The sequence below is a fragment of the Drosophila teissieri genome, chromosome 3R (assembly GCF_016746235.2).
Source record: "Drosophila teissieri strain GT53w chromosome 3R, Prin_Dtei_1.1, whole genome shotgun sequence".
Classification (NCBI taxonomy): domain Eukaryota; kingdom Metazoa; phylum Arthropoda; class Insecta; order Diptera; family Drosophilidae; genus Drosophila; species Drosophila teissieri.
In genome coordinates, this window is record NC_053032.1 from 26,427,904 (window position 1) to 26,447,310 (window position 19,407).

Genomic DNA, 19,407 nt, shown 5'->3' on the forward strand with positions numbered 1-19,407 from the left:
TTAAAACGAGGCGCGGAATAGAAAACTGTCTACACAGAAACAATGCAAAGTTCTGGGGCCCAAAAACAAAGCGAACAATTGATTAAATCTTGAATAGTAGAGTTAGAAAAGAGGTAGATCCTTTGACAAAATCATTGTTATCTGAAGACAGTTTCTATCAGTTTTAGCAAGTAAAAACATAAATGGAAATGGAAATATCCAGAATTAACTGTTACGAAACGATTTTGTAGGCCTTTTCATTTGTCAATCGATTTTTCGCCAGTGCATATTGTGCTCCATTTGGTTCCCATCTGTTTCGTTGATTGCTTTCGGGGGAAGGAGGAAGGGGGAAGGGGGATTCGAGGGGTTGCCTATCGTTTCACTAATTTCAATTGTACAGGTGTGTGTCTAAGGGATTAAATATTTAATTTATTTGTATTAGATGCGAGAACAAGTGCTCCTGGAAAGGCTCCTCGCAGCAGCGTGCAACATTAAATTGAAATTCCCTAAGCCCGAAATTCCTTTTCCCGCTGTGCTGAGTTTGTATATAGTTAACACCCCTTGAATCCCACACACACACACATACCTACTATCCCCACCTACGCACACACGCCCACACCTTCGCAAGTCGAATAAATTTCGTTAAATTTTGAGCTTTTCAACGATTTTCCTTTGCAGAAATCGCATGCTAGAAAATTTGAAAATATAAAAGCTAAACCAAAAACAAAACAAAATCAATTCAAAATTAAATTCTAAAAGTTGCATCAAATTAAAACACACACATCTATATAGAGAACTCAATAATAAAGCCAAGATTAAAACCAAGCTAAACCCAAAAACCAAAAACCAAATACAACAAATTAATTACAATTGTGATGAACAAGTTAATTGCATCAATTGCAGCACATAAAAACTCAAGCATTTAAAATAGCTTAAACCGAAACAAAAGTATATATCTGCTGCCCAGGCAGGCTCAATTAAAAAGGATACAATAATTTATTGCCACATCAACTCGGCGTCGTGGGATGCGAATGCAGTTGCAGATGCAGATACTGAAACAGATGCAGTTGCAGATGCGAATGCAGATACAGATGCAGATTGGATATTGGACGAATCGGACACATTATATTACCAGTGATAGCAACAGAATTTACATAACCATTAATGAATAATAGACGACAGTAATAAGCGCATAGGAGAAACCCCACAAACCCGACAAACCAAATTGTTGTAGACTTTCTTGTTGTTGATTAATCCTAATTAAATAGAAGTTGTTGTTGGAAAAGCTGTGATCGCAGACGGATACATGACAAAGCACAAACCATTGTTAACAAACTGAAACAATAGAGAAAGAGACAGAGAGAGGGAGAGAGTTAAAACCATAAACCTGTAAGCAATGCTTGTTGCCCCAAACGCTGCACACAGTGAGAACAGCTGCAACATAAGCCACAGCAACAGCACACTGGCAACAACTCCTGGCCGAAAGCACATATCAAAAGGCTAGAAGGTGCAGGGCAGCACAGGAGGAGGGGGGAGCAATCGAAGTAATCCCCGAAAGGACACAACATTTACCCGCGCCACTCGTCGCCACCGCCCCCGCATCGCCTGCAATGCTCTGGTAGCCAAGACAGTTTTACGGTGGATCACTACTGCGCCGGCGGCGACCCACAAGCGGCGGCGGCACCTGGACCTGGAGCGGCTGGATCTGGAGCGGGCGGCGGTGGCGGCGGCGGCGGCGTCGGGCCATCGCAGCAGGCGGGTCAATGGTCCAATGCGGCGATCGGCGGTGGCGGTGGCGTGACCTCTTGCGGCGGCGGCGGTGGTGGCGGTATAGTGCCCCAAACCCACCATCCCCTTGGCATGTGCCAGCATCATGGGCTGACATCACAGTCGTTGATGTCCGGTGGCTCGCACATCTCCCTGCTGGGCAGCAGCGGCAGCAGCGGTATGAGCGGCAGCGGCGTCGGCAGCAGCGGTCAGAGTGTGCCCCAATGTCCGGCCGCCGTGGCAGCCGCGGATGCCGCCATGCTTGGCTCCACAGCCGGCGGCCATTGCCGCAGCCTGAGCGGCCTCAGCTCGATCAGCATACCGCCGCCGCCGCCGGCGCTCTTCAATCCGTGCAGCTCGGCGCTGTCGCTGCAGCAGGCAGCGGTAACCAGGTGGGGACCGCGCACCTCCTGCCCGGTCCACAGTCCGTTCCGTGTGCGCGTGCCCAACGGCTCCATCTGCTCCGGACACCAGGTGAGATGCGATGCGATGCAATGAGATGAGATGAGTCGTCTCTGATCGTGATTCGTAAAATGTACATACATGTATTTTATTTGTGGCCTGGTCATATGCCGGCCATAAAATCCCCAAAAATCAGTCGCTAAAATCCGTTGACTAATTCAGCTTGCCACAAAATGTTTATTGCGCTTTTCAGTTGTTGCCATCTAGAAATTGTACATATTAACTGTATCTGATAAGTAGCTTTTAGTTTAGCCCCACTAATCGCATCTCGACTTATTTCTCTTTGTTTCTTCTCTTTTCTCTTCCCCAAAAATCCGCTTGCTAACTGACTGACTTTTTTCGGACCGCCAGGTAAGCAACTTGAAGCGGAAACCCAGCATTTTGGCACTACTGCGAAATGTGTCAACGACATGTAAGATTATTTTCATTTTGGCCAGCCCAAATGACCAAAAAAAAACAAAAAAGCAAACACACAAGATCAGGAAAATACGCATACCGCATGTGCACACTTACACGAAACAGACCGCACAGGATAACGAGGGGGGTTTCACGGGTTGTTAACTATTTGTTTTCACGATTTAAATGATAAACATATTGTGGTCATTGCAAGTAATCGTCTTAAGGATGATGCTTCTTATTTCCGCAAATTAATTTAAGCTGATTTCTCACATGAACGACTTAATTCTTCGTAAATAAGTGAACTGAATCCTCTTGAAGTTATTTATGCTCTGCATTGCAAGGATACCTTGCACAAATCCCATCAAGTGCATTAGGTGAAGTAAATACAAGTGATAAATGGATTTCCTTAAATCCCACCAGACTGGCACATATTTTATTAAATTGCATATGGAGTCAGAATGATTAGATAAGTTATTTGTAACCAGTTGTTTGGTAGCCAGATGTATTTCATACAAGTAGCTTTCAGTTGAATGGCACAAGTAAACCCATGGAAACTGGCCACTTAAAAGCAGTATCAAACAGTATCATAAAATGGGCACCTCGCTTTATATTCCAATTCCTGTTAAGAGATAATCCGCACACAAAAGGAACATCCATAGCAACTCTCGCTGGGCCCACGGCTCACATAGTTTCGCAAATTATAAAGAGCTCGATTCACATGATTGCCCAAGCGGTGACCCGGTTACCTTTTTATTTTTTTCCCTTTTCTGCGCCTGGGCTGAGGGTCCTGCCACGTCCTTTGGCGCTGGGCTTGGGGTTTTTGGGCCTTGGTTTTGGCTTTGGCTATGGCTTTGGGTTTGGCTTTGGACTTGGGTTTGGGTTTGGGTCGCTTTTCCTAAATCAGCGACAGGCGCAGCTTTTTGCTTGACTGCGCCGGGCATAAAACAGGTCCGGGAGTAAACTATGATGTGGCAACAGAAACTAGAACAGCGAACAGGGGATCGACTATCAGAAATCCCGGCCCTTTTGTGACAATTGCCATTTAACGTTGTTTTCCTTTCGCTCGCTTTTCTTTTTTTGGCCCCTTTTGCTGCCCGCTTTTCCGCCACCACTACGCTTTCCTCTGCCCCGCCGTCAAATTGAATGTCACTAATGCAATTAGTTCACACAAAATAATTCTCTTCCACTCGATTATAGAGCATAATATGCTCGTTGTCATTTATTATGAGAAGCCAACCGAAACACGCACAAGCGGCAAAGTTACGGAGCGAATCATATGCAAAGTGGGTTTGCCAGAATGTCGAGGGGCGGGCTTTTCCAAAGGTTCCAAAGGTTCCGCTGGCTCCGCAGGTTCCGAAGGTTGCTGCGACACAGGACCATTACGCCTTTCAATTTTTGCGCTAGGGCTGAAATTTACATAAATATTACACAAGACCAGGCCACTGAATGTGGGTTGGCTGCTGGGTGGAATGATGGGCTGATGGCGAAGGGGCGTTGGCCAAAAGGGCATGAGGCATAGCAAATAGGCTCGTTACGCTGCCGGCTGGCTGACGGTTCTGAAAGATCATCCCGCCAAGGGCGACCAGCAAAAGGTGTGGTCACCAACGCCTCAAATTGAGTTGCCAACTTTTTTTCAAAAAAATAAATTTTACATCGCAGCAACTATAAAAGGAACGAACTGAGCACTGCATAAAGCTTAGGCAGAGTCTTAAACTCTGGCAATGGAGTTGGCCAAAAGTTGAGCACTCTCAGAAAAGGCAAACTCTTAAGACCTTTAGAAAGTTTTCCCGCGTGGGTGGAACGAAGCAGAGTGTTTGATAATTTTGCTCATTTAATATGGGTAGTTCGGTTGACATTGTCCTGACAACCTATCAAAGGTAAATGGGGCTCACAAATAATCAGAGTTTCGAACTTTTCAAAAGATTTCCGCATAATTTGGGATTTATTATGAGATCCTCTTTATTGAAACTGATTTGTTAAATGTAGAAAATAACATGGCTAAAATTGGGAATTAAATGTAGGAAATAACATGGCTAAAATTGGGAATTAAATGTAGGAAATAACATGGCTAAAACTAGAAATTAAATGTAGGAAATAACATGGCCAAAATAAGGAATTAAATGCAAGAAATAACATGGCTAAAATATGGAATTAAATGTAGAAAATAACATGGCTAAAATAAGGAATTAAATGTAGGAAATAACATGGCCAAAATTAGTAATTAAATGTAGAAAATAACATGGCTAAACTTAGAAATTAAATGTAGAAAATAACATGGCTTAAATTACAAGGTGTTAAACAACGTGGCTAAAACATTACATATTATTTAGGCATTTTCCAAAACCGTTCGACAACATAACTAAAATTTCACGAGCCATATCTATGGACATATCGTTCTCATTAGCCGCCAGAAAGCCCTTAAGTCGTAGCCATTTCATTTGATTAACTCCCTGGAGGCGGGCCCGTAAACATATTGTTGCTGTTTTATCTAAAGTATCCGACAAATGATTCCAAAAATTTCTCTCATCGCGAACATTAGCCGCCTAAGTACCTCAATATTGATGCCACAATGCATGAGAGAATTTGTAATTTCCATGGCGGAGACGGAGGAGGCAGCTGATTGCGGAGATTCGAGACTAACTAACTTACACCTGCCTGATGGTGGCCGTCACAGCGTGTGGCACATGCCACATGCCGCACATACCACCCATACCAGCCATACCACCCACCCAGCATTCACACACACACACGCAAACACACAGATTCACGAAAGTGTTGTCATACATTTGGCATTCCCTCTGGCAGGCATACAAAAACTTTTATCTTGATAGAAGGACTTGAGCAACGCTTTTTTCGGGCTACCGGCCCCAAAAAAAAAAAAAAGAAGAAAAGCTGCCAAAGAAGAATAGAATGCGAAGACAGGGCAAGGAAATGGAAATGGCAAGGAAAATGGAAGGGCGAAAACTGCCTAACTGACAAAGTGACTGGTGGACTGGTGAACTGGTGGACCGAAGGAACGAAGGACCAAAGGAGCGAAGGACCAAAGGACCAGCCAACCCACTGACTGACTGAAGCCTTGACACTCTTCATTTGTGAATGCGTTAATTGCGCCCGAGGATGTTCGTATGAGAGCATTAGAGTGGCTCCCAAGTGCGTGTCCAATTTTCGGCACACTTTTCGTCCTTGTTAAAACTTTTTTCTAAAGTTCTGAACCCAATGCCAAACTCCAAATTCAAAAACTTTTAAAATCGCCTAGCTTACAAGCCGTATTAGGGGTATATTACAAGCAATGTTTGAATTGCTTGCAATCTATAAACATAATTTACATAAATTTCAAAATTTATACATTTCAAAATTTATAAATTTCAAAAGCCTTATCAAAAGACGATCAAAGTTGTTAACCGGATTACATGTCGTATGAGTAATTTGTGTAAAATTCGTTTTCCAAAGCGGCGAATTTTTAAATTCAATTTGGTTGGAAAATGTTAATTGCCAGTGGAAAGCGCAAGTCCTTGTAGGTAATGCGAGTTAAATTGTCAAAACTCTCTGGCATATTTTGGTCCACCCTAAAAAGGACGTGTGTGTGTGTTTGCCCATGATGAGCCTGCTGCTGGTGATGATGATGATGATGAACAAGCACAATGGCCTGAAACAAGCAGTTAGAGCCTGTAAGAACAACAACAACGCCGATTACAAGCAGCAAGTGTGTACATTATTTTGCAATTTAACAATCCCCACCCCGCGCAGGACATATGAACCCCCCTACCCCTATACAGCCCCCTCATGTTTTCAAGGCAAGCATAAAACAACAACTTGAGCAAAAGAAAACAAAGAAAAAGTTATATGGAATGGGGAATGGCAAACGGGGGAAGGGGTAAGAAGTGAGAGGGGGGAGGGGGATAAAGAAAGTATGAAAAAAGTGAAGAAATAATTAGTTTACTTGTTACGAAAGTGAGTTATCGCCCTTTGTGCCGCTGCAGCCGTTGCGCCGTTGTTTGCCTAGTTGAAATTGAATAAACAAATTTTACATGCCGCACACACACGCGCGCACACTCACACTCACACGCACACGCATAAGCACATGATGTACAAACACGCACACATAGACAATCTGCCGAGTGGGCAAAAATAATAATGTGTGTGCTGTGTGCGCATTTACACTCACACTTACACCCACTTACACACTTACACCCTGGGAACAGCTCAGCAAAGAAAGCGGCGACAAGGCGGGCTATAAAATTACATTTACATATGCAGATGTGCATGAGAGTGTCCTGTTGCGTGTTCGTGTGTGCGTGTGTGTGTATGCGCGCCAAGAAGAAAGTGTTGCCTACCTAACGGCGTCATTAGTCACACGAACACAAAGAAAGCGCGTGAGAAATGGCACACTTACAGAAACGCATTTCCTCAATGGCAAAGGTAAATGGAGATGTCCTAAATCGGCATAATTTCATGCTCACAACAAAATGCATTGTCCGATTTACATAGAATACATAAATTTCCCAAAAACACGCACAAATTGTTCTTGGGTCCAAGGACAGTTTCCTCATCGTTTACAGCGTCTGTAGTTAAGCTTCTTACTGTGATTGCAAACCATTATAACATTTAAAGTGCACAGTTTCATATATTTTTACAAAAAAACAGAAACAAATGAATATCGAATGCAATGCTTTCGAACAATTAAGCGTACGCAGTTCCATCGTTTTTAAAGTCATAAAAAGTGATATAGCAATTTTTCAATTTAATATCATTACATGCGGATTTATGAAGGTGGAAAAACCTTTCTGGAAAATTAAAACAGATTGGGGGAAAAATCGAAAGCTGACCCGTTGAAAACATACGGCACTCAGACAGCAAAAACCCATATTTAATATGCAGAAGCCATATTTTTTTTGGAGTGTGCGGCAGTGGGAGCACTGGGAGCAGTGGGATGGAGAAATGATGGAGAAAGACAGATGGGAGGGAAAATTGGGAGGTGGCAAGGTGAAAGCGATGACAATATGTTTCGCCAACGGAAAGGAGTCCGCTTTTTCCTTTGCAACGCTGATAGATGTCGGCGATAAATGCATAATATGCACGCACACACCGGAAATTTGTGGTTGTTTGCCACACAGCCTCAGTTGCAAGAGGAAAAAAACCAAAACACGACACCAAAAAGCGACAACGAAAAACCAACCTTTTGTTATGAAAATATCAATAAATGTATATATACGTATGGATTTTTCGGCGTGGCGGTAAATTGAATGATGAGTGGGAGGATGTCGCAGCCATTGTTTGGCTGATAAGGGAGCCTGGCGCACTATTACCTGGCCCTCTGAAACGAGAGCCCACCTGTCAATCAATACCACCCCGCCGAACCGACATCATCATAATAATCATCGCCAGCATCCTCATTATGATCGTCGTCATCGTCATCGTTCTCGTCATCGTCATCGTCATCATTCTCGTCCTCGTCAAACATCACCGGCTGCTCGGGTAAAGGACATTGTCTGTCAATAATAACGCCAGCTAATAGGCAGGAAGTGTTAGCCGCCGCCGTCGCAGTCGATGAACGGAGAAGAAAGGATGCCGCTCAATTACCCCGACATAGTCATACGGTGAATGTTGTGTATTGGAGACCAATGTTAACTGTAAGACTGTGTCTCGGTGGTTGCCAGCCAAGCCACATCAGCCACCAACTCACTATCGCAACTTGGATCGCAACGCATTGAATGCCAAAAACCGGATGTGTATGGTATGTGTGGAAGTGAAGATGGCCGGACCGCAACAATAAGTTCGGCCAGGTGATAAGTTAGCGATAGCACAACTCGCTCCACTGCCAAGTTTCATGGGCTAACTCCACGCAAAGCTGGCAGCAAACTGCTGCTGCTGCTGCTGCTGCTTATCGTTGAATGCGCGACACGAAACAGACAGCAGCCCAGGCCACAAATGTTTTGGGTCCTTTGAGCTGGAAGTTCGCCAACTGGGGAATCCTGGTGGCTCTGGTAGCACCGGTAGCTCTGGCAGCTCTGGGAGCTCACTTGAGCCCCGGGATGCGAGATGTGAGCCAGACCTGACAGCTTGACAGCCGACTGGTGCACACACACACACACACTCAGCCGAAAGCCATCAACCATCAACTTTAAACAGCCTTTATTCCGAGCTCACCCATACCGAGTACTCTTCAAGTTCAAGGGTTTATCGGGTTTGAGTGGAGTACATAATATGCCCACTTCGTTTCACTTGGCCTAACACAATGATTTACCTTTGCAATATTATTTATTGTTGTTACAACCAAACAGCCATTATCATTGCATATCACTGATTGGATACCTTTATTTACAAAACTTACTATGACAGTGGGTCGTTTATATTTTTAAAAAACAATTACAATCACTTTTCAAAAATTTGCAAGTTCAAATAGCAATTTTCGTATATATTCGCTTTTGATTGCAGCACTTTATTTTATTAGCAAACAGCAATTATCGTACTTCCAATATTTCGTTTTATATCAGTTTTTTGCAATTAGCGAGCGTTGATTAAAATAAAAGCCGATTCAAACGTAAAATCAAACTTTTTATAGTCACATTTATTTAGTTTCATGGCTAAATATATTTCCAAAGTGATTTTTAAAAGGTATCCTTAGTTCGGAACGTGAGCGCCCACCTGTTTTAAAGTTCAAAGTGGAGAGGTGGCAATGAGCTGGGATTAATTAAGCCGGAGAAGATTCATTTGGCGGTCGGCTCACATATGTGGGGTGCACTTAATCTTTGCCACGACCTCGGGCGCTGTTGTCGCTGCTGCAAACCCGATAAGGTGCCAAATGTGGGCAACTATCCTGGCGGGCTTCGCCCACAAAATGGGATTAACAACTGAAGTCCGTACGGCAACGTAGCTGGGGGGGACTAGGAGCTGTGGGGTTTTTGGGGGTTCTTGGAGTTTGGGTATCTGCCAGTGGCGAGTGCCCATGGTACTAATTAAAATTCGGCATTAATCCAGATGATTCAGCTGTCAACGGCTGCTGCCCTCTGCTCCTCACTGCTCACTGCTCACTGCTCCGCGTGCTGTCGTGTTTTTCCTGCCCACCTCCAAAATCCCGAAATGGATGCGGAAGCCATTCGCAGTCGCGCGTACGTGTGTAATTGACGTGTGGCCTGGAATATTAAAGAGCGACGAATCCTAGAGCACCGCCTCCTCATCCCTCCCCTCCCCTCCCCTCCCCTCGTTCGGATGGGGGAAAAAAGGAAAATGTTATATATATCCGGCTTTCTCGCAGTGCCCAAACCATACTTCCTTTGGCCATGCTGTGTAATTATTAAAACCAACAAATAACGTTCGTGTGGTCGGTCCTCGGTTGGTGGTTGGGTGGTTGGGTGGTTTTTGGGGTCGGTGGTTGGGCATCGGTGGTTGCTGGTCCGTTGGTTAGTGGCTTAGCATAAAGCTGGAAAAATGACCAGCTCCCTGGATGGACTGGCCGGCCGCCAAACAATGGACCTGACTCAGCTGTCGCTGCTGGACAATCGGCGGAAAAATAGCTAAATTGTGTAATAGGGATTTGAAATATCATACCTTATTAAGAGAGTTATTATGGGCTTTAGGCATATCTTTAATGTCTTTATCCATTCAATTACCATAGCCTCGTATTAGTTTTACAAAGCCTGAAAGTGTACTTTTCACTCCATACCTTTCGATGTCGATGGCAAAGTTTGTTTTCAGCACTCACTTGCATGTCCTGTTAATTTTCCTTTAAAATATTAAATAGAAAGAGATGTGCCAGAAATAGAACATGTGCTTCTATAGCTTTGGCTTCTATAGCTTCTGCTTCTATAGCTTTTGCTTTTCTACAAATCCTAAGTGACGTGAACTTAACAATTAGTTGGCTGAAGTTGCGAGTCAATTACACTACTTCCTTCGTTTAAAATAGCTTCTGTATTTACAACTCGAACCTTTGAGTTTTACTTATTCAGACCGTAGAGCTCGGAGCTCAAGATTTCGTTTGGCAAAGTTAGTTTTATGTCAAAGACTGGTGCGCAAATTTATGGACAACTTTGCCGTTTGAATTATTGAAAAGCCCGTGCTCGGCACTCAGGTTCTTCTTGGTCGAAAAATAGTACAAAGTGAGAGTGAAACCTAGTTGTTTGCGACTAATAGAAGTTGTCGTTGCTTTTGGCTATGGCTGCAGATGCGGATTTTTCTCTTTACATTTAGATCCCAGCTGCCGTCCAGTTTCCGGTGGAGTTCACCTCTGATGCGGCTACTGCTGCTGCTGCTACTGCTGCTGCTGCCTCAGCAGCAAACAAATAAAGCGCTGGGCTTTTCCCAGCACGGGATGGGGTTATACTGATTGTTTAGGCCAGGACCTCAGCAAACAACAGGCATCTGCATACTTATGATCGGGGCAGCGGAGAGCGGGGAGGCGGGGAAAAATGGGAAAATGGGGAAACTCGGGAGCTCGGCAAAACTTTAACAAGCACTTAAGTATTAATCATGGAAATCAGAGGCAGCTGTGGGCCACTCCCACTGCCAGTCCCACACCCACTCCTTTGTGGGTGTGTGGTTAGTGTGTGTGGGCCAAAAGTTCGCCACGTTGGCTATCAATGTCACAGAAACGGAGCGCCTAATGAGGCATTAAACTTAACTGCTCAACTTTGCGCCTGTCAAGCGCTTATTAAATTTACCGTTTTATTGGTCCACCAACTTGGTGTTAAATATGGACCAACAACCCACCCAGCCCCCCTTTCAGTGGTCAGTGGGCGTGGCCATTGGGCGGAAGAGAGAGGGGGAGGGATGCTGGGCCTTAAGTGAAATCAGATTACGTTGTTTATCGTTCAGCGCCGACTTGGTTTTTAGCTAACCAGGCGTGTGTCCTTCTCGGGATTTCCTCCATTTCCCGAGGAAACACGCCTCGTCCTTCTGTCCTTCTGGCAGCTGCCGCATTTAAATAGTTGCCAAGTTCAGCAAATTTTATTCGATGTAGTTAATTTTGCTGCTTGGCAAAAAGGAAATTGTATTACCCATTCATTTAGTGAAATTCCGTTGCGGCTGCTGATGGTTTGATGGTAGGCGTGGTTGTCTGCCAGGGTGTTTCTAACTCCCATTAATGGGTAGTTGCAAGTTCCGGCGTAATTGGATTGCAAACTTCTGCCAAAACGAGCAAATACAATAAATTGCAGACAGACACACTACGGAATGTGATTTGATTCTGCTTGGAAAATAACATCTGAGCGAATCTTAAAGAGCTTCTTCCATCGAAAAAGGCGCATTTAATGGTATTTTGTTATGAATGCAAGGACTTTGTTTGTATTTTCAAAGATTTTCAAATAAAGTACTGTAAACTTATCCTTTAAGGTTTCTACAAATGGATATTCCACTCTTAGGCTCGTAATTTGTTTAGGCATTCGGTAAACATCTTCTAATTTTCCCATTCAAGGATTTGTACTATCCCGTACCCCGAAAACCATTTATAGCAACCCCATCGAATAGGGTTACTTATCCCCATTCGAAACAGTTCGAAATTGAATGAAATCGGTTAGCATGTTTACGGCGGGATCAAAAGACCATCTGAAGGATGCTCGATGGTGGTATTTCCATTTCCCAATCACAAATCAAGGCGCACTAAATTTGATATCCTACCCGCCCGGAAAATGATTCGTTCGAATCCAACACGTCGAAATTATTGAATTGATGTTTCCCGATAAGCCCAAACTCGATTACCACCTGTCAATCCCCGAACCATCAGCCCCCAAAACCCCTCACACCCCCCAAACAAAAACCCCCCAACGAATCCTCGCAATCATACTCGTATCCTTGTTTACACAGCTAACTGAGTATTTTTTTTTTTTTGGGGATTCCCCTGCTGCGCGATGTGCTCCCAAGTATTATGAAATATTTATGCACGCGCCATTGCGGATATTCACTCAAAACTGCTGAGTGCCGAGTCCTCAGTGCAGACTCCTCCTGTAGTGCACTACGCTGGAAAAGCGGAAAATCAACCCACATAGAGAGAGAGAGAGAGAGAGAGAGATAGAGAGGGAGAGCTATATATGCGATATCCTTCGAAAAAGAGAGGAGCTGCTGCTCAGTTAAGTTTGCGGTCGATGTCGGCAGCGATGTCTGTGGCGGAAATGAAACGTGCTTTCTGTTTAAGTATGTGTATTTGTGTGCGTCTGATGTGGCTTAGATGTGTGGGTGAGCTGCTGTAGGTGTGTTTTCGAATGTGTGTGTGTGTGTGGGTGCGTGGGTCTGCTACGTGCCCGTGTTTGTGGCATTGAGTAATCATCAGCGTTGAAAATTGCGTTTTTTATGGGGCCAGTGCCAGTGCCAGTTTCAGTTCCAGTGGATTGGGGATGAATGGTGCTAGGGGATGAACCCGATGGGGTAGTTAAAGGGGGGCGAGGATAAAATACAAGGGACAGGGAGGTGTGGCAAGGTGTCGGGGCAGCGGGAAAAAGTGCTGGCGGTGCGTTAGATGTACTTAGCATATATATATGTAGATGTACACTCGCATACAGATGGCAAACATTAACTTTGGGTTTTCCCAAGCTTACTGCTGCGACATAAATATTCCTCAAACAACAAGAGTTAATCCCTTGAAGGATTTGATTTAAATTAGTCGTAAATCTTTAATTAAATGCTCCCCTTTTAGCTACTTAACTCGGCACATGGAGACGCCTAAGATCCAGAAATGGGGTATAAATACATTGTGTAACCATTACAAGCGATATCAACTCATAACATAATAAACCAATCTGAAATTGCGATCGGAAATCAAACATTTACTGCTCACATGTTACTCGAAAATATTCCACTCGCTGCCTGAGCACGTAATCTGAGTAGGCACTGTTTTGATCAGTGTAAATTTGTACATCGAGCACATCGTCCTTTTCGCTGTGCGTGCGTCCCTGCTGTGCGTCTGTGTGCGTCTCTGTGTGTGCCTTTGTGTGCGTGTGAGTGGCACAAGTGTCACGGCATGGCATCGCAGTAAAATCCTTTTTTATGGCCTAGCCCAATGCCTCAGATTCTGATTCAGCTTCAGCACCATCAGCATCAGCAGCTTGAGGTCCTGAACTGCGTTTGCTCCTTTTTCTGACATTCCTGCGCCAGGATAATGCGGCGCAGGATAAAGGGCAAGGGCAGGAAAAATTAATTTCGCAACATATTCAAAGCGTTATTAAACATAATTTATTAAAACCGAAATTGTATCAGGTCCGGGCCCAAGTCAACGCGACTACGACGGATGCGACGGGGGGAGTTGCCATAAATTGTTGAGATTTTTGTCGTTGCCCGGTTATCCCTGGTTATCCATGGGGTCACGGGGTTAGGGGGTCACGGGGTTAGGGGTCATGTGCGTGCCCTCGTTTGTGGCTGTCGCCGCTTTTAACGGCTTTTCCGAAATGGGCGTTTCATCCTCTGGATGGCTGCCATGTGTTTTTTATCCAGCTCGTTTGTGTTGTTCTCGATGCTTTCTGCCCCCCTTCTCCCCCCTCCCCTCCCTGCAAACTGTGTGGCTGAGCAACAAATGTCGCACAGTTAATGTTGTAAACAAGTTGTGCCGTGCGGTCGGGTGTCCCACCCCCCTCCCATTTGGGCGTTATATGATGTATGTGGCAGGCGTGGCAAATCGGAAATTTAATTTCCCAGCCAAACGAGCCCACCATCCACATGGCCAGAACGAAGCTCATAACGGCCAGCTTAATTGCCGGCCATAATTTAGGCTAACCCTAAACCGAAGCCTGCACCACGAGCAGCGGCTTTCGAATGCCTAGCATGTGTTTAAATCAAAATTATTTCCCTTTCAACCCATTTACTGCCGGGTACGAAAAGGACCTGGCCATAATGCAATTTCCATGCAAAAATCGCTTGAATTTCCTTCGGAGCTTAATAGTTTTATTGTCCCATAAATTATGGCAATAAGAAATAGGTACTTTTCGTCACCACATCAGCTAAACAGAGTTTAGTATACAAATTTAAATAGTCCAAAGAGTTGAAATGGAAAAAAGTGACCGCCTTAAAGCTCATTAAAAAGCATTTTAATCCCGGCTTCATAGCCAAAGGCAAAGAGAATAATTTTCCGTCTAGTTGTGCAACTGCACTGCGCCGAAACTAGCAAGTGCCATATAACCTGGTTACCTGTGTTTGCTCTTTGCAGGCTCTGCTCCATAGCCACGATGTGGTGGCCCGGGATGTCTACGGGGAGGAGGCGCTGCGCGTCACCCCGCCCCCCATGGTGCCCTACCTCAATGGCGACGAGCTGGACAACGTCGAGGGCGGCGAACTGCAGCATGTGACCCGGGTGCGACTGGTGCAGTTCCAGAAGAACACGGACGAGCCCATGGTAAGTAAGCTGCATGTGCCTACGCGGAGTGTAGATGCGGCATGTGGGGCATGAGGCATGGGGCATGGCACTGACCGACGAATCTAATCCCTTTTGCGCAGGGCATCACGCTGAAGATGACCGAGGACGGGCGGTGCATTGTGGCCAGGATTATGCACGGCGGGATGATTCATCGCCAGGCCACGCTGCACGTGGGCGACGAGATACGGGAGATCAACGGCCAGCCGGTGCAGCACCAGTCGGTTGGCCAATTGCAACGAATGCTGGTGAGCCCGCCAATCAATCTTCCGCCTCCACTTCCTTCCACTTTCACTTGCTCTCCTTTATCCCATTACCACCCCTTACCCATTAGCCCCAAATCCTGTCCACACTTTGACCACGCGCTAATTGAATGTGTCCCCTCTTAATCCCTCTGTTGCAGCGCGAGGCACGCGGTTCTGTTACCTTCAAGATAGTTCCTTCGTACCGCAGCGCTCCGCCCCCCTGCGAGGTAAGTTGGCATCGGCATCGAGTTGGGATGCTGCCCACTCTTAGTATATATCTGTATATAGCTAGTGTACTTTGAGGCTGACTAATCACCATACTAATCATACAAGAAACTATAAACTAGTCATGGCAGTACCGTCTCATTGCGTTTGAGTTATGTGTTCCATTCGCCATTTGTACTTTGTTACTACTCAGACTACAGCAAATATCTTTCAAGTAATAACAAGAAGAGGATATTCAGTTTCAGCAATTATAAATGACTCGCATTAAAATAAAAGCTTCATGATTTCCCCATCGAATAAGAAAATAACTATATACCTCATTGCTTATTAACATCGCATAATTGAATAATGATCCTTTTTGAAAAGCTCCTTCGGTTGGGGCATTAACTTCTTAGATGCGATGAAGCGCAATGCACATATTGTTTGCCATTTTGGAGAAATCAAAATATCAAAAGGGATTAATTAGTGAATTGCAGTGGGTACCCAAACAATGCAATGCGAGCCCGAAACCAAAACCAAGTCAATGGAGTGCATTATGCACATACCAATGTATAGAGGTAGTCATGTAAATGTACGGGTGTGTGATATTTATGAGGTATTCTGATAATAATAAACGAACCGTTCGCGGTGTGTTTGTAGTAGTTGTAGCTATAATCCATTATGCAATTATTTCGCAGTGCATTAACACAACTCCACACTTCTCTATCTCTCAATCTGCTTCCTGCCTCCAAAATACCTCCTACCTATACCTATCTCCACCCCCACCCCCCCTCTCTATCTCGCCCCACTCATGCCACCATGCAGCTTTTCAGGATCAGACCCGCTCCGGTGCTTGTAAGTATCACGCTCCCCACAATAGACACGAAATCACGCACACACCAAACACACACCATATATACCACCCACAAAAGACAAAACAGCCCACGCACAGGGCACCACCCAGTCGAGATTACTTTTACTCGAAAACACCCGCCCATTTACCCCCCATCTTCACCCCTCACAGAGGCATCCAGCACCCCGCATCCTGGTAGATGTGCATATTCATTAACCCACAGACAAGTCAAAAGGCACAACTCACACAAGAGCCGTAAATTTGTCTAATTTATGTTCATCACTTAGTCAACAACAACGATACGGCAAGCGGCTTTTGGATGCCCTGTTTGGGGATATGTGCTGTGATTATGAGCCAAAGTTTTGTTCCAAACAGTTGCCACTTGACGGCATTTTAATTTGCAAAAAGTTACATGTTTGCATTTGATTTCGATTCAAGCATTTTCGCAGACAATTATTTGATAAACTGTTTTGTTCCGAATTTCTTGTGGCTTCCATCATCTTTTTGGCTTAAATTTTCATCTCAAAACTGAGAACTATGTATTTGAATTGCAATGTTCTAAATGAACTTGCCAGTTTGTAAGCCTTCAGCTTAATCTGCAAATGCCCGATACGGTTTATGTAGTCCTTCCATTATAATTTGCAGTCCGTAAGGGCATCTAACATTGTGAGCCATCTGCTTGCCAGATTGTTGTTGTTTGTGTCTTTGTTGCTACCGATTTTGTTGCTGTGGCTGCTGCTTTTGACATGCAAATGAGTTTTGCATGTAATTCGCAAACCGAAAGCCATTTCGCTGAGGCAGCCGCAACTCAGTTGCAGTTGCCGAGCAAAAGTAGCTGAAATGGCAGAAAACAGCGAACAGTGAACAGAAATGGTAATGGTAATGGCAAACCGAATCATCGACCTGCAAGCAACTATTTGCAATTTCCAACTCGCCTCGTGCTCATCTGGTGCATTTTCCATCTCCTTTTGCATTCGCAGATATTCGTGCGCGCCCAATTCGATTATAATCCGCTGGATGATGAGCTTATACCCTGCGCCCAGGCGGGCATATCGTTCCAAGTGGGCGACATACTGCAGGTAGGCACTGGCACTCTCTACTTTAAAGTACTTGCCGATAATAATCGCGTAATTACGGCCATGTCCTTGCAGATCATTAGCAAGGACGATCATCACTGGTGGCAGGCGCGACTGGACACGGTGGGCGGATCGGCCGGACTGATACCGTCGCCGGAGCTGCAGGAGTGGCGGATCGCCTGCCAGACGGTCGACAAGACCAAGCAGGAGCAGGGTGAGTGACCGGGAAGATCCTGGCCAGCGGCAGGCGTCTCGAAACCAAAAAACTATCCGTGTTCTCTATGTGTAATTGGATGCTCGATATAATCAAACAATCGAATGCTATATGAATAATTGTACTTATATTGGAAGTGTATGACGAACTCGTAGTTAACCGAAAGGGAAAGCGCGCTCTCTCCCTCTCTCTCTCGCTCTCTATATGTATCTCTCTATCACACACACATGTACCCAGTAACACACACGCGCCACCCACAGCCACACACACAGCCACATCTGTACACTAAAACACTTACAGAGAGTTGCATGCCCCAGAAAGTAGTCGATGGTAAAACCTTTTCAAATTAAACCAACCAAAATATGGGGAAAGCCAAAGTCCCCGCTGCCAAATTTCTAGCTGAAAACTCAGAAGATCCAAAGAACCAAAGACCCAATGACACCGACATATGCACACCTGTACAAAACTCTAATACCTAGTTTGCTAACCATGAATCTCGCATCTCGAACCAAGCCAAAGAACTTCTATAAACTATGTATGTATGATAATATAATGCAGGAGAACCGGGTGCTGGATGTTCCGCTCACGCAGATGGGTGTGATGGATCAGCAGGTAGTTACCATATAACCAAAAACCACCAAACCACCACACACCACCACACCACCAAATCAAGCGAATCTCCAAATGGGGAGAGCTGCCAAGACTCGTTTTGTTATGCCACAAAAAACCAGACAACACCAACCAATTACTACTACTACTCGTTCTAAACAACAGAATTTCTATCGATAGCCATTTTGTATAAAGAATTAATCCACACCCACGCCCAATCACCTAGCCACCCACCTAACCACCCAAACACCCAACCACCCGACTGCCCGAAAGTTGTAGCTTTTGTAGACGGCACCACCGAACCACCACCCAGTTGCAGTTCCAGTTGCAAGGAATCGCGTAGAAGCGCCCCCCATGCTCACGATCGCCATCCGAAACAGTAGATGCACCTCAGTCATCGTTGTTTGTGACACCCACAGTACTGAACTCCCCGCTTATAATCCCCAAACGTAATGCCCCACCAAACTGTAATGATCCACTGAGAAATACATCCACACATGTTCACAACACTGCACGTTAGGCTGGCTGAAAGAACACACCGCATATCTAATTTGAAGAAGTTCTAGGTCGGGAGGGTCAGGAAAAGTACCCAAAGAAAGAATTAATATGTAATCCATGTATCATCCGAAGGGATATCATGATCTCATCTGTCATAACTGAGCAAAATCGTGCTTGCTTCATGCTCGAACTTATCCAATCAATGCCTGATGTACAGCATGTTTTTATGCCTGCTCTATAAGCATGCTGCTCTCAACTTACCCAAGCTCTAGCGTCCATCTAATGAAACAATTCAATAACATTTGATTCTCCATTATAACCAACAGTGAACTGCTCCATCTTCGGGCGCAAGAAGAAGCAATGCCGGGACAAATATCTGGCCAAGCACAATGCCATCTTCGACACGCTCGATGTGGTCACGTACGAGGAGGTTGTCAAGGTGCCAGGTGCGTTTGATTGAGCCTCCTGCTCATCCACAGGGCCACAGGTGAACTGATTCTTATCTCTATTCTTGCACCCCCTCCTGGGCTTTCAGTTGGCGACCCGAACTTTCAGCGCAAGACGTTGGTGCTCTTGGGTGCTCATGGAGTCGGCAGGCGGCACATCAAGAACACCTTGATATCGAAGTATCCCGACAAGTACGCCTATCCCATACCACGTAAGTTTCTATGTCATATTGGTGCCTAGGTGGACATAAATTCACGTTCAACAGGCTCTCTTAAATACAGATTTGGTTTAGGCATTTACTAATATTATTATGATTTATCAGC

At 45.0% G+C, this 19,407-nt stretch overlaps 1 protein-coding gene across 6 annotated transcripts in view; it reads left to right on the forward strand.

The window, feature by feature from the left end:
- LOC122619235 (peripheral plasma membrane protein CASK) overlaps positions 1–19,407 on the forward strand; it is a 38,558-nt gene that overhangs the window by 17,321 nt on the left and 1,830 nt on the right. Inside the window, exons 1-10 of one of the 6 annotated variants that reach the window (XM_043796027.1) lie at positions 1,037–2,220; positions 14,735–14,920; positions 15,022–15,186; positions 15,342–15,410; positions 16,213–16,242; positions 17,221–17,319; positions 17,392–17,530; positions 18,089–18,142; positions 18,964–19,083; positions 19,173–19,295. In XM_043796027.1, coding sequence (XP_043651962.1) covers positions 1,840–2,220; positions 14,735–14,920; positions 15,022–15,186; positions 15,342–15,410; positions 16,213–16,242; positions 17,221–17,319; positions 17,392–17,530; positions 18,089–18,142; positions 18,964–19,083; positions 19,173–19,295 — 1,366 coding nt within the window. In that variant the 5' untranslated portion in view covers positions 1,037–1,839. Of the gene's footprint in view, positions 1–1,036; positions 2,221–14,734; positions 14,921–15,021; positions 15,187–15,341; positions 15,411–16,212; positions 16,243–17,220; positions 17,320–17,391; positions 17,531–18,088; positions 18,143–18,963; positions 19,084–19,172; positions 19,296–19,407 lie in introns of those variants that run through there. The other 5 variants (XM_043796023.1, XM_043796028.1, XM_043796025.1 and 2 more) reach the window with 5 other exon arrangements.